General features: G+C 34.1%; 1 protein-coding gene across 2 annotated transcripts in view; it reads right to left on the reverse strand.

Annotated features, from left to right (window-relative positions):
* The window catches only part of PTPRK (protein tyrosine phosphatase receptor type K), a 540,066-nt gene that overhangs the window by 21,831 nt on the left and 496,740 nt on the right, over positions 1-21,495 (reverse strand). The window contains exons 14-18 of one of the 2 annotated variants that reach the window (XM_040627788.1): positions 18,518-18,653; positions 10,406-10,566; positions 4,178-4,362; positions 2,404-2,491; positions 1,254-1,330 (exon numbers count right to left, since the gene is read on the reverse strand). In XM_040627788.1, the coding sequence (XP_040483722.1) occupies positions 1,254-1,330; positions 2,404-2,491; positions 4,178-4,362; positions 10,406-10,566; positions 18,518-18,653 (647 nt within the window). Of the gene's footprint in view, positions 1-1,253; positions 1,331-2,403; positions 2,492-4,177; positions 4,363-10,405; positions 10,567-18,517; positions 18,657-21,495 lie in introns of both variants that reach the window. The other variant, XM_008691238.2, reaches the window with a different exon arrangement.

The following is a 21,495-nucleotide window of genomic DNA, read 5'->3' on the forward strand; positions in this document are numbered from 1 at the left end:
CAGACAAAGTTGGGGCCTAATCTTCATATGTTTTATATAACTATAAATGCATACAACATATATGCTGCAATAGTTGGTACTTCTGCCTTTTGCCTTACAATTAATGCATGTCTTGAACTGATTAATCTCAGCACACTTAGGACGAATTATTTAAAAAGAGCTGACATTTCATGAGTGCTTTGTATGTGCTAGGTATTGCGCTGACTGTTCAACATGCATTACTTCATTTAATCGTCATCATAAAATGATGAGGTGCGTACTACTATTATTATCCCCACTGCACAGAGGAGGAAATTGAGGCACAGAGAAGGGAAGCAACAGTCCCAAGATTTCCAGCATAATTTTGAACCAGGAAATATGAAAAAAGAGCCTGTCCTTCTTACATGTAATGTAGTATTCCTACTTCCTTGACAATATTTTATCTTGATTTGCTAATTACTTTCCATTAAATCAACAATTTGCATGTAGATACATTTGTAACCAAAATTTAACAGTGGAAACCTGTGACCAAAACAAGCTTTTTGGTTTGCATGATTCGATATATATGTGTGATATGTATATTTTACAAATGCAATTTAGAAATGATTTTGCCTAAGTCATTTTAATACTTTAACAGGCCAATACCACACACGACAAAATAGTCTTCCTACCCATTTTTAACATTAGAAGTCAAATGTAAAAAGTAAAATTTCAGAAACACTAATACACATCATACTATCCAGCTTCTCACATGTTTGGGGGAGGGGAAGAATAAAAACCAGAAACAGAAATCATCAACAAATAAAACTCGAGTACATCATAACTTGTCAAAAGCTAAAAAGGGTCCTGTTTTTCTAAACATAGCAAAGGGAAGGAGGTAAAATAGATCTTCACACATGTAAAGGAGTTACAAAAAAATGAACATAGATATACCATATGAGGCTACTTAGGTGAAGCATGCAGAGGTAACTAGTATTAAGCATTAGTAAGAACTGTAATTAAGAGGAGTTATATTAAATATTTATAATAGGGTGCTGTTATTTACATATAGTGGTACTTACATCCCTGTACAGCCAAATCTACAGCCCAAACCAAAGTCAGGTGTGAAAGAAAGCACAACAACGTCAGTGAGTACTAGGACGTAGAACAAGGAAAAGTGTACAGTTTGTTCTTTATTTTAAAAAGCTAGCAATCACTTTATAGGTAATAACAAGCAAAAAGATTCACATATATAAGCCAACAAACTGGGCACACCAAACTATAAAAATACTTACATCTATATAGTTGGCATTAATGTAATCAGAAGAAGGATCATCTTCAACAGGTTGCAGAATTACTCTGGAGTGGTCATCTAAAGTTTTTAAACAATAAAATAAAGCTATTAAATTTCCCCTCTGTTCCGAGACAATGACCTCCGTAGAGAGTTGAAATAATTCAGGGGTTGCTGATAGCTTATGTATAATAGGCTACTATTCGAATTTCCTTAAAGAAATACAAGAAGTTTGATGAGCTCAGTACTTATTATAATATTCTGTTAATAAAGCTTCAATGACTAGCATCTTCATAGTTAGGAAGTTTTGAGGGACCATGGGAATGTCCGATGAATCATCATTTGGAGTCATGGATTTGTCTAAAGGACTGAACTCGTTTTAACTTCTAATTTTCCTTCTTAGATCTGGTTTTAAACGGGTGGGACCCATTCCTGCTGCACTTTACAGCAAATGGGCCACAGAATGAGAGAGTGAATTTTGAAACCTCTGCTCTCGACTTCTTACTTCTTGGGAGTCAAGGTTGAATTCTGATGTATTCAGAAGATATTTTAAAATAATTTAAATGGCGATCTGAGTGGGCCAAGTACATCACTAACTGGTTACAAACTAAACTATGCTACTTTCCTTACCGTTCCTGTGGTTTCATAGGATAACCGATTTATTTAAACCCATGCCAATACCTTGAAGACCTAACGAAGTCCCTACTAACAAGGAACACGGAGCGGCAGGAGTTTGGGCACTCGGTCCACGGAAGAAATAAAGGTTATATGGAAAGAATAACACTCTGGCCTTGAGTATGTTTGGAAGAAGTGTTAAAGCAATTTATCACTGAAAAGACCTTTGTTTTTCATTATCCTGATACTCTGCTGTCCATAACACCCTCACGTGTTTAGTGCAAACATAAAATCAAACAGCATGTTATCTCCACAGGGTGAAGAGTCTGAGTCAATTTAATTAAGGAAGACGACGACAACTTCAGAGTCACTGCCAATAGCCAATGCTGTTTTAATATTAAATAGATGACTTTATAAACAGATGTGCCACCCTCTGGGATTTTTTTAAAAGTTTACACCCACATCCGGAGGACTTGCTACTTAATATTTATCTTCTACACACGATATTTACATTCAGCAAGCGTTGAATGAGAACTTACATGCTATAATGTTTCCATATCGATTTTTTGCTCTATTTTGGTCTTTTTTAGCTACATCCCAAGATGCAGACTGTCCTTCAAAGAAGCTCTGGAAAAAGAAAGTGACAAGAAGACTGAATTTAACTCCTTTTCTTGGATCAGGTTTATCTGTTCTGAAGACCAAAATAATAAAAGCCACTTTTCTCAGGGAGGAAGGGAGTCCTAGAGGAGCAAACAAGTTCTCTTTTCAGATCTCAAAGCTTGTTTGTTGGACTCCTACTTGTTCATTTTGCATTGGACTGAGTTCAAAATAAGGACAAAAAACAACTTTAGGGAAAAAAAAGAAGCTTGAAATGATTTCAAATTTAGGATTGCTACAACTCTGAGAGGTGGAAGTAGAGAAAGCATCAAAACGTCAAAACTATTTTTAGTGAGTCTCTTTCAAATGTTTTTCCCTTAGCATTTATAACAGGAAAAAGAAAACCTGTTTTCCCCCATAATTATTCATTAAATCGTGTGCAATACCTCCCATTTCAGTTTCTTTGAAGATCATGAAAAGGACTGAGTCTCTACAACAAGGGACCATATGAAAATTAAAAAGAGTCCCCATGTCCAAGGATCTTGGAACAGATGAATTTGCTGACTGGTTTAATTACCATATGCAGCAATTTAAAATATGGGTACAGATTTCTTTTTGCAGTAACACTTAAACTTTGCTCAACACAGGAAATGGGGTCTTCAAAGAATCAACGGTTTTTGAAGTGAGGTACACAGGAATGCACATGAAATGAACAAAAAAACCCAGCTCTGGCAGAATCTTGTAATTCCTTGCACTATAGTGTTGCCCCGGCATAGTGTTTCCGGTGTGTACTGAAAACCAACTTTCACAATTCACAGCTAATTTTATTTGCTCCCAAACTCAGGGATGTCAGCAATCTAAATAAAATACAGACTTCAAAGATTCTTCATGCAGTCGAACGCATTGGAGGTGGTCTTTCAAAGTCAAGTACTGCTTGGATTCTTTCACTTTAAACACGTGTATACGGAGGTTGTGAGTATGGAGGTGGAGGAACGTCCTTCTGTGCCCGAGGCTGACACTTCTCAGTAAATGCCGAGCGGCAAAGGAACTTTGTCCTTTTTGCTGTATTATGTTTATTGAGATGTTCAGTGTAAACCACTTCCTGTGCAGTATGACTTATACTTGTATTTTGGATTTAGGAGGAAGGGGAAATGAAGTTGGAAGAAGAATTTCCCACATCCTTCTTTTGGCTTCTTAATGTTGTCTAGATTCGCAGTGCTCTGTTTTTCTTCCCGGCCACCTTCAACCAATAAGCCACACACAAAACTACGAGTGACAAGCAGTACCTTTAGAACACAAATATCGACCCCACTTCTCAACACAGGTCAACAAGCAAAGAGGCAGAGAAGTACCTACTGCTTCTGTCATTCAAATGGCTGAATCTGTGGTGATACAGTGGGACTCAAAGGATCCTGTTAACAGACTTTTCAGGAGGGAAATATAAGGTCTAACAAAGTGGTTTTTAAAGAGCACAGTAACATTCTGGAATCCAACATTTAAGAATTCTTCGAGTGAATTTCGACCCAGAAAGTGCCCTCTCTTTCAACTCCGTCTACCCCTTCTCCCCGCATACACATTTGAGAACATTCTCAGAGACACAAGATTAGAGAGTCCACGGAGTAGACTCCACTCCTTGTGATGTTAAAGGGAGAAAAAAATGGAAAATTCCACTATTATGATTAGAAATAAAATTTAACACAGCATTGAAACTTTCACCTCATATTCCTCTTTGAACCCATAGCTGTCTGATGTCTTCATGAGATTAATGTGCTGCAGGAGGTCGGCAACCCTGATGGCTGGGTGCAGCTGTCCCGTCTGGTAAGGGGATTCTGTCCCCTCACAGAGGTAGCGAGGTACATCTAGAAGACGACTGGACTCTGCTGTGGCACTGTGGTTCTCATCTGGCAGTTTTCAGATTCCAGAAGATTAAAAAAAAGACAAAGTTATCTTGTTTAATATATATCAATGCAAAGAAGACTGTAAGAACTTAAGATTTTTCTGATAACAGGAGGAAGAAAAAAGAAATATAGCCTAGATCTAGGGCGGCTTCCCTACAAAGACAAAGCCTTTCACATCAGCTCAAGGGATGAGGTCAGAGTATATTATGTTTATGTCAGTGAGATAACGGATGCTGTGAGATGTAGACATATGATCCATTTTTAGAAAGTATAAGTGGGAGATTTTGCTGTGTTCTTCCTTTTTCTTGTATCTGCGGTCACAGCAGCATAGAGTAGGACCAGAAGATCAAGTTGTCAACTGGAGAGGTGTTTTCATTGGCGGGTAAACTGAACACATGCCTTCCCCACCATATCCCAACCTCGCTCACAGACCCCATCTAGGCAACCCATCCCCATAGGGCTGTTCTCTGTAGCCTTGTGGGCCTATTCTGCCACCTGGGGCTTCTAAGCATGGGACAGTCCTGACTGGGAAACACAGGCGTTCTACAGAATCATCCCCGGGCCCCACTGTATCCATTAGCCGGGTTATATGTGCATTTATACTGTCTCTACTCCTTTAGGTTATTATGATGGTTGTTGCTTTTATTGTAAGTCTATTTTGACTTCTGCGGCCGCTGTGAGAAAGAAACTAGGGTACGTCTCTGGGGCAAAATGCATTGGCCATTCCTCTGGAATTCTTCCCTGACCCATCCAAGCTGAGCTACATGGCTCCTTTGTTATGTTCCCATGGCCTCCTGTCTATGTGTCCTCTCCCTGAGTCTGTATTTTAGACATTTGTTTCCTGATCTCTTTCTTTTCACTAAATTCTGAATGCTTAAAGTGTAGAGAGTCACAGTTGTCTTTTTATTCCTAGTGACTGGCACAAAGTAGTCACTCAGTAAATACATCAGTGAATGAATTCGTTAAAATAGACTGAACCCCTCACCACCCATATTTAAGTGTAGTCTCCATCCCCATTGTGTTATTAGCTGAAAATGAAACTTTTAAGTCTCTTTATGTCATAAGGAAGAAATAAACAAGAACATTATACCTATGAAGAATAAATATTATTTTAATGACCACAGCACTAATCATTACAATGAGAAAAAACATGCTTATATTTACCACATTGAAACTTACCACTTTAAAAAAAAAAAACAAATGTTTTAAGGGGTGTTATTTTGGAAAGCATTATACTGCCATATTCATTAACAGAAGAGAAAGTACACTCTTAGGGGAACCTTTGTTTATAATGATAATGCATACTGTAGAGAACGATATTTAATTAACAGTTAAACATATTTCAAGTGCTGGTACATTTGCCTGCTCTATCACCAACTCTACAAATAGGATATGGCAAAAAATGAATTGTTGTCCCCATGATAAACATTTTTTCTTCCTGGAGAAGGGGGAAAAAAAAAAAAGAACCCCACAATCAGATTTGTGTGCGTCTGTAATTTAGTTTGATTGCACTTATTTTACTTCCCCTTATTAGGCTGAATGTTTTTTTTTTTTCCTGTTTCTTTTTCTTTTCTTTCTTTCTCTTTTTTTTTGGCATTTACTTCTAAAAATATCACATTGATTCCAAAAAAACCCTGGTGAATTCTGTTGTGACCTAACCACTCGACTCAGGTTTTGCCCACCCCTCTACACACCAACATTTGCTAGCAAACATGATTCATGAGCTTCCTTTACTTCCTATGAGACTACACTCAACTGATCTATCTTTGCTAAAATATTACAATCGATAGATTGACATAAAGGTTAACATAAAAATTAAATTGAGAAGCCACTGATTTGGGCACTGTCACAGAATATACAATTTAGGATGAGAAGAGGACAGATAATGTCGGAGAGGCAAAATACAATCACCCAAGCTGGAATGCGGCAGCCCCAGACCTCATATCATACCTGCCGGAGCAGCGGCATATTCACAGTTGTAAAAGGCTCAATGAGAAACAAAGAATTCATCCATATTCCAAATCTTACATGGCATGTCCAAGATGAAATAGACAGTGCTTTTTGTTTTGCATTAAGCTTTAACACATTAATACAATGAGCAGTATTCATTAAAATAATCACATATGAATTATTAATCTCAATACATTTCCACCTCATTACACCACCTAATAATGTCGCTAGTAGGGAGAGTACATGTTCTAATCATTATCCTTATTACACATTTAAGAATAATAACTTTGAATATATCCCTGATGGAAAGGTTTTCTAGAATTCTTTGCAATGCACTTACCAGTTATAGGGACTTTAACCCAATGAAGCAGTAAAACACAAAAAAACAAAAATATGAATCAATATGAAAAGTTTTGAAGAGCTTTTAAGATCAGTACGTAGGTATTAATATCAAGCAATATTTGAAGATTTCAAAAATTGCTTTACAAATACAAAATCAAGTGGATGCAAAATAACTGTAAACACTATGATTCCAAGAATGATGAAAAATGCAACAAATCATTTCTACATCTGATATGATTAATGAGATTTAGCTTTTAAAGAATAATTTTTTAAAAAAAATCAACCAGCTTGACTTTCAAAATGAAATAAAATGCATAACAACTGCTTATATGGATAGATTTTATGACTATTGTGTTAACGCTAGCCTTCCTTAAACATAAATATCCCTTTTCACAGGGAAAATTGCTACAATAATCTTTTAAACGTTACAGTTTGTAAAATTCACATATATTATTTCATTTTCTTTTTACAAAACTGTGACAAAGTTTACAGATGGGAAAGCGAAGACATAAGGCTCTTTCAGACGTTCCTATTGTGAGTCCCCAGGAGAACTGAGACTTGGACCCAATTCAACATTTTCCTAGAATATTACCGTAATGAAATTTTAACATTTAGGTAACTAAGTTTTCCTCAGTGAGTTTTTAATATTTTAATTGAATTTTATTTATTAATTTGATGCTGACAGCATTCTACAGCATTCTGCTTGACAGAAGATGACATTTTCAGAGGCATTTGGTGCCATTCCAATGATCATGATTCCTGGCTCCTCCCTACATGATTGGGCACCCACTGGGATGACTCCCCCAGTTTACTTCCCTGCCATTATTGGTGTGGACCTCAAAAGGAGAGTACAATCAGAGAAAGAGAACATTGACTTCCAGATTGTTTCAGAATATATATTCTTTATATTATAAAATTGTAAGTTTAATAATTATTTTAGTAAAATGTATGGTTCCCAAATATTTTAAAAATGTACTTAAATGTTGAATACATGGAAAATAAAAATGCACATTAAATGTAAGATAAAGTTTTATGTTCACAAGAAATTTGAATTTTTATATTTAATGAGAATTGGGAACTTTTAAGATATATTTACCTGGCAATTTCCATATTTTTTGGTTATATCTTAAATATTAGAAACACAGGGGTAAAACTAATATAGAACTTCTTAACATATAAGCAAGCTGGTCATGAATCATTGGTGTGTAATTAGTCAAGGAATAGAGTACAAATTAAAATGAAACTCTTTCCATTCTTAAATATACAGTTAAACATTAATTTTACATTTGAAAAGGCCTTATTCATCACTAGCAATACCATTTGTCTTAGATGTTGTATAGTGGTAAACCTTGGCTTATTCTAGATTTCTTGAAGGATAACACATCACATAAGATGCATATAAAATGCAGAACTCCACATCAATATTGTAGTAACTTTACCTGCACTTATAAATTCTTAATAAAGACAAAACTAAAGCAAATGCACACATTCTTAATGTTTCCTTGGAAAAGTGTTCTTTAGTTGCTATAAATTTAGGAGGATTGAGAAAAATCTTTCCATCAAGTAGATTTTTATATATAAACTAATCATTTAGGTAGCATTGGCCTCTGAGATGGGTGCATTTGGGTCATTCTGCTAACCTGCATATGTAAATGTTAGTCATCTACTAAGGGTCACTGTACTTTTGCTCCAAATCTAACAGAACCAAGACTTTAAAAATATGTTGCTTTAAAAAAAGCATTTTACTAATTTGAAATCCATTAGATCTGATTGTTTTGATGACAACATGATAAGATCATGACTTAATTTTCAAAATCAAGCTGCTTCCTACACTGTAAATAATTACTGTGTAGACAAAGCTATAACTCATGCAAGGATGTGTGATCCATGCAAGAAAGAATGATAAAGAATTAGGGCCTCACCTAACACAGCAGTCGGCACAAGTGGATCATTGGGCACTGCAGGAAAACAGAGCTCATGAAGGAATATATTGCCCTAGAGTTGTATTTTACATTTTTCCTTTAAAACAGATTTTTGCTATCTTAAGAAAGACAACTTTTCAACTTTCTTTGATTATTATAACCTGCAAAGATAAAATTCTCTTTTTCAGCTTGGGTTATCTCAAAACACCAGGAAAGGTGCCTATAATTAAAGTTCAGTATTCTGCTCAATTTTAAAAGCCAGGAAGATTCAACTGGACATTATAAAGATCATAAAATGGGGGGTGGGACCCATTTAGATCTCTCAAGTGCAAGATACTTAGAGAAATAATGATCTCATTTTCATTCCAAATAAATTTTTTACAGCAAGCTGTAAGAAATAAGAGTTAATCCTTCTTCCAAGTTTGTAAGTGGATACCTTTAGTTAGTTACACTGTTGAATTCAAGCTTCCTAATAAAGTACTAGCATAGGCAAGAGGTAGAAAAGTTTGGGGAACAAAAATGCTTTCAAATCCCTTTTGATTAATTATTAAATCAAGTGGTTAGAGAAATGGTACATCCATATTTTCAGCAAAACTTATTTTCAACAAAAATAATATTTTATGTTGTTCTCTATCACTTATAGTGAAATAGAAGTGAAACAGATGAAAAAGGCCCTATCATGATTAAAATTAAATTCCAAAATGACTCATACAGCATTATAGCTATTATACACATCAAGGAAACTTTTCTCCAAGCTGAACATTTCAGGAAAAACACCTTCCCTTTCTGAAAAGACATAAACACACACAACCTACAAATACTTTATTTTCTCAACCTCACCATTATGTATGTGTATAATCTGTATAGGAAATAATACTTATTTTGTTAGCTTCTTTCCTTATATACATGTTTCAAACTGGAGTAAGCAATCTCTGGAGTCTGTGGCAGAATGCCTCTGTATATGCATGGCCAAGGATAGCCATGATTTACCTCCCTCATGCATCACTTTTACATGAGGGTTTGAAGAAACAGTCAGGTAATTTCACTTAAATTTAAGAACCAAAATAAACACAGTGCTATAGAACAGAATATAAAATTCATAGGAAATTTGAAGATAAACAGTAATATTGATTGTGGGGCAATTATTCAAATCATCTGCCATTGAGGAGTACTTTAGGGTAATGTGTTAAAAGTCCTGCCTTTATAGATCAACATTAGGAATTTTTAATGTGGACGAACAGATGGATGGATGGATGGATTTTAGCATTCCCTGCCAATCTCCCAGTTCAAGTAAAAATTTGGATTTCACATCAGATACTTAAGAGCATGTAGTCTCTTCCTTCCCCTAGTTAACGTTTTATTACTGAAATTCTCCAGGAGTCTTTGTAGAATAAGAGAATAATTTTACCCATGCCAATAATTCCCAGAAAGAATTATGATGTTAAAGTTCTAAAGGAACTTTATCTTACACGGAAGAAGACTCAAATGGCAAAATAATTATAAATAAATTCTGAAGTGAACTAATTTTATGTAGGCAATCAAGTATTTCAACTTAAGCAATGACATATGATTCGGTTTTCAGTAGTATATGAATATCTTTTATGATACAGTAATAAAAGTCATACAGTTTGCAGTTAAACTAAATCCAGTATCAAGACTGAAAACAAGTCCTCTTAAAAATTCTATAATATTCCCCATCACTTTTTTCTCTTTCTGGCTGCTTTGTCCATCTCTGTTTCACTTTTTCCTCACTATACAAAGGTAATGTGTTGAATTCAAAGTGATTTAAAGGGCTTCAAAATCACTTATTAAAATTTTAATGAAGAACTTACATCTTGGACTGAAATTATGCTGGTCCATGAAGGTGATGGAAAGAGGATCTTCTGCGTGCAGAGTGCTCTGATCCGCATAACTTCGGTCCATAGCATTCACCATGTGAGTCATCTCCTGGCGGGTGTTCCCCATGGCGTCTTTGCGCTTTTTAGCAAGCTTGCTGCCAAGGCAAATACAAATGGGAAACCTTAGTGTGAGGTTCGAAGGAGAGTTGACACCAGCAGTAAGTAGTTCAAGAAAGCTTGGATAAGAATATATATACAGATGTAGTTTGGAATCTCCAAGTTTCCTAATTTCAGGAATTAGGTTTGATATTCAAACAACATCTGCTGGTAGCTATAAAACTATTCGTCATATGGATATTTCAACATTCAAGCGGTCAGTTGAAGCCTTTCATTTCTTGTATCATTAAAATGGTCATAAATTATAACTATGCTTTATGAAAGCCATAAACAAATACTTCTTAGTAAAACTGTTCAAGGAAAATTTAAGCTAAAGCTAAGTTTTGGTTTTCGGGTAATTAATTCTTTTGATCACCTTTTAGAAGTTCTTCTGGGGAATAGCATGACTAGTTTTTAAAGTTTATTTTACTAGAGTCACCCAATTAAAATGCACAAAGAAATACCATTCTTCATTCTCTGTTTTATTATTCAGTAAAAATGCAACACGTGTAGCATTAACATATTTAGCAGCATATTTATAACATGAATCCCAACTTAATCTGGAGAGTTGCAGAATTTACCACTGCTAGATTTAAAGCAAATACACATATATATGGAAAAATTATATACCGTGTAAGAAAAGCACCTTGAGAAAAGTTTGGAAAACACAATGTTGACATATTATACAAATGATCATAATCCTGAGTTATAGCCATGGTCAAATCCTAAAAATGTGTTTTAGAACCACATGGCAGAGTCTTAACTGAAGAAGTGTCTTATAAATGCAGCAGGGCAAGCAACTGAGGAGATTCAGAAATTAGTAGAGTGAGACTTTTGAGCTACTCAAATATTGACATCTTTATCTCATATAACAAGGATGTGAAACACATTCTGGTTCTCTGTGAATGTTACACATAAAACATGCAATAAAAAACTATTAAAGGTATATAAAACATTTATATCACATTAACAAGGCAATTTATATATAATATAAATAAAGGCATTCTAAAAGCCTGTAGTAGCCAGATTATGTTTACGGTAGCAGTTTATGTTGCCTTGGAATTATTCCTCAGTTGTCTGAAAAATGCCATTTCTCAGCTAGATCATTAACTAGGACATATTCTTCTGAATCTCATTAGTATCTGTACTAGAGTAAAGATATTACAAATATTTTTTAAAGGCTCATTTAATGGTTGTGTTTGTGTCCAAGGGCTTTTCCTCTACAAAATTAATGTGGCAATTTGAGAGCTACTCCGGATTTTTCTTCCTGAGAATTACAGTACTTGGCCTCAGGGGGTACATACCCCACACACCCAATATATTGATACAACAGGTTTGACACTTAAATAAGATAGTCAGAAACTAGGTTTTAGGATGCAAATGGCATTAATTTTTTAAAAAGAAATAATAATAATAATGGTAACGACAGTACTAGTAATAAGACGATGACAATAGTATAACAAGAACTACCACCACCACCATCACTACCACGACCACTACCACCATCATTTATTAGTAATATTTGCTGTATTCATTGAAAGAGTTATTATCTCTTTTTTCTAGGCTAGGGGGTAAAAACCCTGCAACAATCTTTCCGATTTGAGACAGGGAATACAAATGAGGACTGCTGCCAGTGCTAAGACATTACACAGAAGGATAGGGATGGTGGAGAACTGGAAAGCCATTTAGGGAGCAACTCGGCCTAAGTGACTATTGGCATTTGATCCCAGTGTTGAGCCTCCGATTTTAAAAATTACTTTTAAAGACAAGTCATGAATCAGAATATTTATGTTAAATTTCCTGATTTTTTCAAGTCGATCTATTTTTTGAAACCATGTATGGGGCAAATTAAACATCAGCAGTTCATATTTTTGTCTATAGACTTTACTTTCCAAACTTCCCTCTGGACCGTCATGTAAGTATTTGTTCTTTGACCTACAATGTTCCTTTTCCTCTAATATCTGGTTAGCTCCCATTCTCTCACTGCATCAGGAGGCCTTTCTGATCCCAGTACAACATGCCTCTGGTTAGGTTTCCCTGCCAGGTGGTTTGTTTTGTTTTGTTTTTTCTTTTTTGTTTTTTAAAGCTAGGCATGAAGCCAAAAACGAGGCTTGAACTCACAACCCTGAGATCAAGACCTGAGCTGAGATCACGAATTGGATACTTAACCAACTGAGTCACCCAGGTGCTCCCCTGCTAGGTATTTTTATAGCACTGTGTTTTCTGCCTATGACAACCCTCACCATACATCAGTGCAAGTATCCTTTTGTTGCCTCACTATGTGTTCCGTGGAGAGAAGGACCATCACTCCTAGCACTTAGAGCAGTCTCTGGCACATAGCCTGCACTCAATAAACACTTGCTGAATGGATGAATTAGGCCTGTTATATGCTTCACACTTTTCATTTGTTAATTCAATTAGCAAGAGGATTCTAATTGTATAGATGAATTCATTGAGGCTCAGATAAGTTAAATAACTTGCCCAAGGTTATTTATCTAGTAAGTAGTGAAGAATGACCTGGTTCTGAGCCTAAGCTGTTACAACTATATCCAGTTGCTTTTTTTTTTTTTTAAATGCCACATTACAAGTACATAATATGAAGCATCTACTTGGCTCTAGAAATTAAACATTAGTTGTTATAAATTTGAGAAAAATAATGTGAATACAGCACAAATGTTTTGCCCCTTAAAAGTGTTAAACAGTAAAAAAACAATTTAAGGAATAACTTCCAATCTTTGTTTCTTGGACAAGAAGAATGAATTCATCCTCAAAATATTTGAGATTGAACTGGATAAAAATAACACAACTTGAAATGTGGATTAAAAATAATGTTAAAATTTTGAGGATGGGCAGTTCAAAGTGTTTAGAAAAGACAGATTTAAACTTTGAGGCTTTACTTTAAAATATATATAATTTATATGTCTATTTTGTGATTAAGGAAAAATAAGAAGCAACTAACTTGTCAAATGTATGGCAGATAAAGTTTTCATGGCAATGAAAAGACTTTTCAGATTCACAAACCTTTGTTAGATGACAAATTATGGGGGGCGGATATAACCTTTGTTCTATTGCCAGCCATGCAAATAGCTTTTATACCTTAGCCCTCACAACAACCCTGTGAGGTAGGCTTTGATTCAGGTTACTAGAAAATAAAAATTGCTATTAGAGTTAAGTGTTTTGATCATGAGTGACAGTCACTATGACAATGCCTATGAAAGTTAGCTCAAAGATCACAACTGGTTTTCTTTTAAATTGTATTTATTTATTTACTTTTATTAAAAAAATCTCCAATTCAGGTTAGGAATGTTTAGATTTAAATTAGGTACGTTTAAGTAGCTTTTAAAATCATATATCTATGACATTCTTTTGAATTACGATTAATGCTAATAGCCCTAAGTATTACAGTAACAGTATCACAACCTACTATATAGCCTAGTATAAAGAAATGCCCATCCACTAAGAAGGCAATCTCATTCTAACATTACAGGCACATCAGTGGTTAATGAAAAGCTTACTGACATTCTTATAAACACTTATTGATTCCTATATGTTTGATGCTTTTTCTCTCTCTGTGCAACACACACACACACACACATATATATATATATATATATAAAATGTATGTATATATGGTGTACTTCAGGACAGTTAAGCAATTCATTTTGCAACTACTGGAGTTTGACAGATGTGCAAATGACTTTCATTATCAAAGCAGCCAACAGCATAAACTTCTGCAGGTGGATATATGGGTGGGCTATAAAGAGGAAAAGTGTTCCGTAATTGTATGAAATGGTACAGTTAATTACCTTTGGCTTCATCAAACATGATTTAACAAGGATATTATGATTCATCACAATAAGCTAAGAGTGCTGTTAGTTTACACCTGCTTGTTATAGCAGATTATAAGAAGCCAAGCGTTTATAATATTTAAAATACTGGCAGACCTCTGTTATAGTCATTGAGACTCTTAACAAATTTTATTGTAAAGCTAGCTTAAATTTACCTAGTAAAATAAATACTGTGGGATAAATGTTTCCAAGCATACTTAATCACAATTCTTAAGCCTTAAAAGTTGATGAATCAAAATTGATCAAGTAATGTTCAAGAATAATTTTTTTTTTGTATCATTCCTTTGGATTGGATGAATACCCTGGCATCTAAGGTAATAAACTGAAGATGATTAGAGAAATAGAGGGAACAATATTCTCTGTCTTTATTCAAACTAACATTCCACATCTAAGTATAGGGTAAGCTAAGTGTTTAGAAGGAGAAAAGGAAAGAGAGGACACCTCGGTGTGTTTGCGTAGGATCACAGGGTTCTTTTTGGTCTTGGTTTTATAAAATCGTTGCTGGACGTTGTAATAAATTAACTCAATTTTTCTTTCCTAAAAAGACTTTTTTTTTTGTTCCTTTGTCATTGCAACATTATCGTTTTATCCATTTGTTTTTATAAGAGCATACTGCTTGCCTAGATGGCCAGACCAAAGGTGTCCGGAAGTTATAACCCGTCCTGGATTCCTGGAAATGTGGAGAAAGATGTTATCACAGGTCACTATGACCTGACCTGATTTGTAGTATGAGGTATCTATCATGTTTATAAGATACAGGTCTGACTTAAATAAATAAATGATGTTTTGGGCTGTAGTCTAAAGCTAACAGAAAATTATAAATAAAATTAAAAGTAGCTGAACATACAGAAATACAATATCCCTTTTTAAAAAGATTAACAAAAGAAGTTAATGGTTGAACTTTATATTTTAGAGTCCAGAAAATATCACCAAAATCACAAACATTTTTAAATTTTTTTGTTCTTGTTTTTTGAAAAGGGATACTGCATCTTTAACACATGTAACGTTGTATATCACCCGTTTTCTACTTACAGGTAGTAGGAGTAAGAATAGTAGCTCCTCCTGGCAAGCAAATCACAGACAGTGGAAAAAGAGAAGCAATGGTGAATGAAAAGCGTGACTCTGTCACATTCAATAAAGCAGAAAAATGTGCGTTAAAAAATAAAATAAAATAAAGTAAAATAAAATAAAATAAAAGTCATGTTTTTTTTTGGTTTGCATTTCAATTTGCTCATGCATTTGGTTAGGTATTTTTTTGCCATGCAATTAAACAGACAGATATGCAATAGAAAAATAAAGTTTAAAATACGTAATTTGGAAAACAGCATGCTGATATTTCTCTTGCTGCCAGAAAAATTTAAAAATTAAATGGATTGTGTATTTCAACATGCAGTTAAGCATAATATTATCCATTACCATCGAAAAGCCATGACAGATGGAACTGCTGTGTGTAGAACTTGTACACTAAATTGACTATTTTTCTTTAGATACAAAACATAAATATCTATTAAGTTAATATAGAATATATGCAGAGTGACATCTAAATTTCTAAACAAGTTGCTATATCTTAATGGTACAGGGGTACATACATATATTATGTCAATATACATATGCCCCATGCACCGTATATACGTGGAGATATTTCCACAGTAGATGTATGTGATCATGATATCATACACAAACATTTACTGTATTGAAACATAATTTCAAATTTATGCTGGGAATTAATAATGTATTCATGCTGCACATTTAAAATATAATACATAACCAATGAAAAAATGGCATACATTTGGAAATAATTCAACAGCGTTTAAATTAAAAAAAAATGACATTGTGTTTTGAGAGATGCACTATCCCTTTTCTTAGCCTCAAAACTTACTTTATATATACCCTCAGCTGTAAAATTTTACTAAATTGAATTCCAAACCAGATCTTTACACAAAACTCAAAAATACATAGAACTTTTTTTTAACATGAGAAATATACCTATGTATCTTATTCCCAGTGAGGGATAAAGTCTTGAGAAACTTAATTTCCCATAAAAATAAAGATCATAAGAGACTAAAATAGTTTGCCTTTACATTGTTTTTATTACAAATTTGTGAATTAAAAGGGAAACATTATGTACTAAAACTGACTAAGCTTGATACTATGCAATATGGTTATAAAATCTATGCCTTTGTGTATGTATAATAAACATATTTGTGATTAAATCATACACGATACATGTGTGACATACTACATATGAGTAAAAGTCATTACGAAGTTGCTTAGATAAGGGATTCATGTAATTTAGTTCTAATATTATATATTGGAAGGAAATATATCTAAATATGTAACTTTCTCTGTCTATAAAATTGTAGCTTTTCCAGTCATAAGGGTTGTGGTAAGAAGAGAGACAAAAGCCCTGGCATTCTTTCTATCAAAAGACAATCAATTAATGCATAATTATGAAAAATCAAACATTAAGCATTTTAATAGAGAGGCCGACCATTTAAAATACGAACCAGAAAAAATTTGTACATTATGCAATTTTAGACAGTTGTCAGAGCATTTTACCCACACAAAAATAATCATGCTTAGAGATTATTTTGGTTTACTTTAGGAAATTTATGTTTCAATTTTTTTGTTGTTGTTATTTCTGAAACAGAGGGCCATGGATAAGGAAGGCTACAATAACAAAAAGTGCTGAATATATAACAAATAAAACCAATAAGTTTAACCTAGTTCTACCTGAGTGAGAACCAATTTCATGCTCTCATTTCCAATCTGAAGGGACTGGAATAGTTTTAATTGTGAAGCAAAGTTTGGTTAACTCTCTGAACAGTTTAGTTAACTATGCAGATATAAATTTAAACTAAATAGAGACGTAAGATCTGAAAGGTAACAATCAGCCATTTTATTGATCTTGATTGGCAAATTCATATTACTAAAATACTTAAACCTTCCTGTCTCAATTGTGATGTATTCTCCAACCACAGAGGTAGACAACAGCAAAAAGAGAAAGCACTATTAGGGAAAGCACGTATGTAGCTAATTTAACACAAAACACTATAATGCATACCTAATGTTTCTAATGCAGATGTGTCTTCTCCAACATATATATCTCCAGGGGATAATTGTAAAGAGGCAATACATTAAAATAAACTCTGATGGAATGATTAAACATGTAGTATGAGTCTTATCTATACTGTTAATGATTTATTTTGAGTATAAAACAATCTTAATAGTATTTGATTTAATGTAATGTAAGCAACATCAATTAATATTTGATATAATCACAATTTTCAAACAGATCTATACACAAAGCTATTTTAGGACTGTATTCTGCATGTAAAGACTTGTTTAAAAATCCTTCCAAACTGCAGTATAATCTAAAACGTATGATTGGAAGGATAAGATAATGCCTTGCAGATAATGACATTTTATAGAATGGAAGGAAGTTCAGGTCATAAAGACTGTATACTTCGAAAGGTTTTTCAGCAGGAGTATACTTTAATCTCCTGAATAGAGTTCAGTTTAAAATCCAGTAGGTCTTAATATTTTCATAGAATTCCAGGAGATGGCGATATTGGTTGATATTATATAGAAGACTAATGTTCAATTATAAAAAAAAAAGGCTTTTCATATTAATGTGCTGAAATATTTAGTCAGTGCATATTTAATATACAATTTCACAATATTTAGATTCTTCTCATATCTTACTTGTAGCTAACATTTAGCAAAATAGAGTAAGAGTACAAACTAATCCACAGACCTTAATCCAAGTGTAAGAAATACTTTTGCCATGATTAGTAAATAACATTTCAAAATATAAGATAATGAATATCTCAAGTATCTCTGCATTTGAGAAATGTAAATTCATACATACTTTCAAAGTTAACTTGACAAAAAGTATATGTTTATATCCAAAATGAAACTGCAAAGAAGCGATTTAATTTATTTAAAAACCATGAGAAACAGACTCAGATGCTGGCAACACTGTCAAAATTCAATTCTTCTTGTTTGTTCTATTTCAAAAGAGCTCAAGGAAATAAAACAGTACTTGAAAACTAGTGACATAAATGGTAGGTGAATGGGACAGAACAAAATCAGGCCTTACCTTTTTTTTACAATTAGTATGACAACTAGGAGGAGGAGGATGAACACCAGAATTCCAGCACTAATTCCTGCTATTTTCACCACTCTGTCTGTCTGCTTGGCTGGGTCTGGAATCACTTCTGGTTCTTCTGTTGCTGCTGCTAAATGAATTTAAAAAATAAGTTACTGAAAGCAGCTAATTATCACAGAATGAAAATTAGTCCCAGCCAAAAATTACTACAAAAAGAGAACTTGTTTATTTTATTTGAATAAAAATAACCTGAATATATAAATACAAAAGCATGTTGAACTACAGCATAAGGGATTTAGGGTAGAGATAAGGGGAAAGCCTTCTGAATAGGGAATTGTTAACACATAAAAATAAAACAAAACCTAGAAAAGACTATCAAAGGGGATAGTGAACTACTTTTCTCCAAATGTCTGTAAAAGTCAGACGCAAGATTTTTACCATAGGAATGGAAAGAGATGGTGTCAGATTTAGGGATTCATTTGTTTGCTGGCGCATTCAGCAAACACTTTCTGAACTCAAGCACTTGGTGCTGTGCTTGGCCCTTCATGGTAGTTGTCAATAGCACTTGCCCGGGACACAAGAGGTTAGGTTGAATAATGCCTCGTCTAGTGGAGGTGTTGGGTTATGATTTGATATACAAGATTTAAAAGGAATAGTTGGTTTGGAGGAAAAGAAAAGACAAATACATCAAGGAAGATTCACATTCTCTTTAAAATTAAAACCCAGCTAATAAACTTGGGAAACAGAACTTTGAAAAGATAAAGTTGTTTTATTATTATTTCAAAAATTCTTTTTTTTTTCAAAAAAATTCTTTTTTTTGGGTTCCAATTTCTTTTTTATTTAAATTCTAGTTAGTTAACATATAGTGTAATATTGGTTTCAGGAGTAGAATTTAGTGGCTTATCACAACACCTTTAGTGGCTTATCACCTTCCCTTTTTTCCTTTTTTTTTTTTTTTTTTTTGATAAGTAGGCTCCAGCATGGAGCCCAACACAGGCCTTGAACTTGTGAGACCAAGATCTGAGCTGAGACCAAGAGAAGGGCATTTAACAGACTGAGCCATGCAGGTGCCCCACAACAAGTGCCTCCTTAATACCCATCACTGATTTAGCCCATCCTCTGCCCACCTCCCTCCAGCAACCCTTGGTTTGTTTTCTATAGTTAAAAGAGTCTCTTATGGTTTGCCTCCCGCCCCTTTCCCCCCACAACTTCTATCTTCTAAAACAGCATTTCTCAATGTTTCTAGATCCATGCTCCCTCCTGTTAAGAATCTGGGTGACTCCTAGGATTAGACACGTTTGGGAAAGTGCCTTGAAGTATCCACCACAGTGTGAAAAGATGGTGGCTGAATGAACAAACGAACACCTAAATTTAACCTCATATCTTTCTAATGGATAATTTACAAATTCCTTTTAAAAATTATCAATTGTTCTATATTTCAATTCTTTCTTCATGAGCATCTCTGTCTTGGCTTCCAAACCCCCTCCCCATGTTTTCACTCCAGGTTCTGCATATCTGCACATCTAAATACCTGCTCCACTTTCCCAACCAGCCACAGTTTCTCCCCAAAAGAGGCAGACACAAGGTTACTAATTTTTAATTTTTCCAAGTAAGAAATTAAAAATAACTAATATATCTAATATCAATATCATTTCATAAAATGGTAATTTAAAGTAAAACCAGCAGGAAACATAGTTTGAAGAAAAGTGTTACAGAAACAGTTTACTTTGTGAAACAATTCACTATAACTGTCTTAATTTATCTTATTTCAATTGGATAAGATAAAACTTCTGCATTGATCCATATTTGGTAACTGTTATTCTCAAGTAGGAAAAGCCTTCAGCTTGTTTCTTCTGGTAAGCAAGGCAGTTTTCCTTTCTGACATGACACTTTCCATATATCCAGGCTTTAGGAAATTTCCAATTTCATTAATTATGAATAGAGGTAGTAAAATGCTTACCACATTTCAAACTACACATTATAGTTCAATTCATCAAGGTATGTATTAAATATATTGGAGATCTCTTCTTTCCCAAGAACAATTTTAGAAATACATATATACATGTATGTGTATGAAAACAGGTGGAATACATTTCAAAGTTGGATATAAAGCTAAAGAGAATACAGGTTGTTTGTAATTCTCAATTGAATTGGTTTAAATAGTTCCTGCTTCAAATAGGGAGACAGAATGTCTGATGTAGAAATCCCTAGAAAAAACTTTAGTGCATGAAACAAATCATCATTATTTATTAATTAATGCTTATTCTCAACAGGTTCTAGGTTATGCTTGGCTTTCAGGGAGTAATGATGGTTGCTTTGTGATTTAACATATCTCAGAATTAAATGTTTCTGAACTCTTTGAAAGATCAATTCTTGTTCAATGAGGTAAGTATATATTTAATATACCATTTTAATTCAACAAAACACATATAATTATGAGATACTTTTCTAAAGATATTATGCTATAAGTAGCATGTATCTCCTAAAAATCTTGAGAACTACTAAGCCCACCAGACAAACTTCAGAATACACATAGGTGCAAACATAAACTCTGATCATGAAGTATGAACAGGCATACTTAATACATAAGTATTAATACTTAATACTAGTCTTAATACTAGCTTAATACAGGTTTACAGTCAGAATGACTAAAATTAACAAGTCAGGAAACGACAAGTGTTGGTGAGGATGTGGAGAAAGGGGAACCCTCTTACACTGCTGGTGGGAATGCAAGCTGGTACAGCCACTCTGGAAAACAGTATGGAGTTTCCTCAAGAAGTTAAAAATAGAACTACCCTATGACCAAGCAGTTGCACTACTAGATATTTACCTCAAAGATACAAAAGTCATGAACTGAAGGGGCACCTGCACCCCAATATTTATAGCAGCACCCTCCACAATAGCCGAACTATGGAAAGAGCCCAGATATCCACTGACAGATGAATGGATAAAGAAGATGTGGTATATAT

The sequence above is a fragment of the Ursus maritimus genome, unplaced genomic scaffold (genome assembly GCF_017311325.1).
Source record: "Ursus maritimus isolate PB19 unplaced genomic scaffold, ASM1731132v1 scaffold_13, whole genome shotgun sequence".
Classification (NCBI taxonomy): domain Eukaryota; kingdom Metazoa; phylum Chordata; class Mammalia; order Carnivora; family Ursidae; genus Ursus; species Ursus maritimus.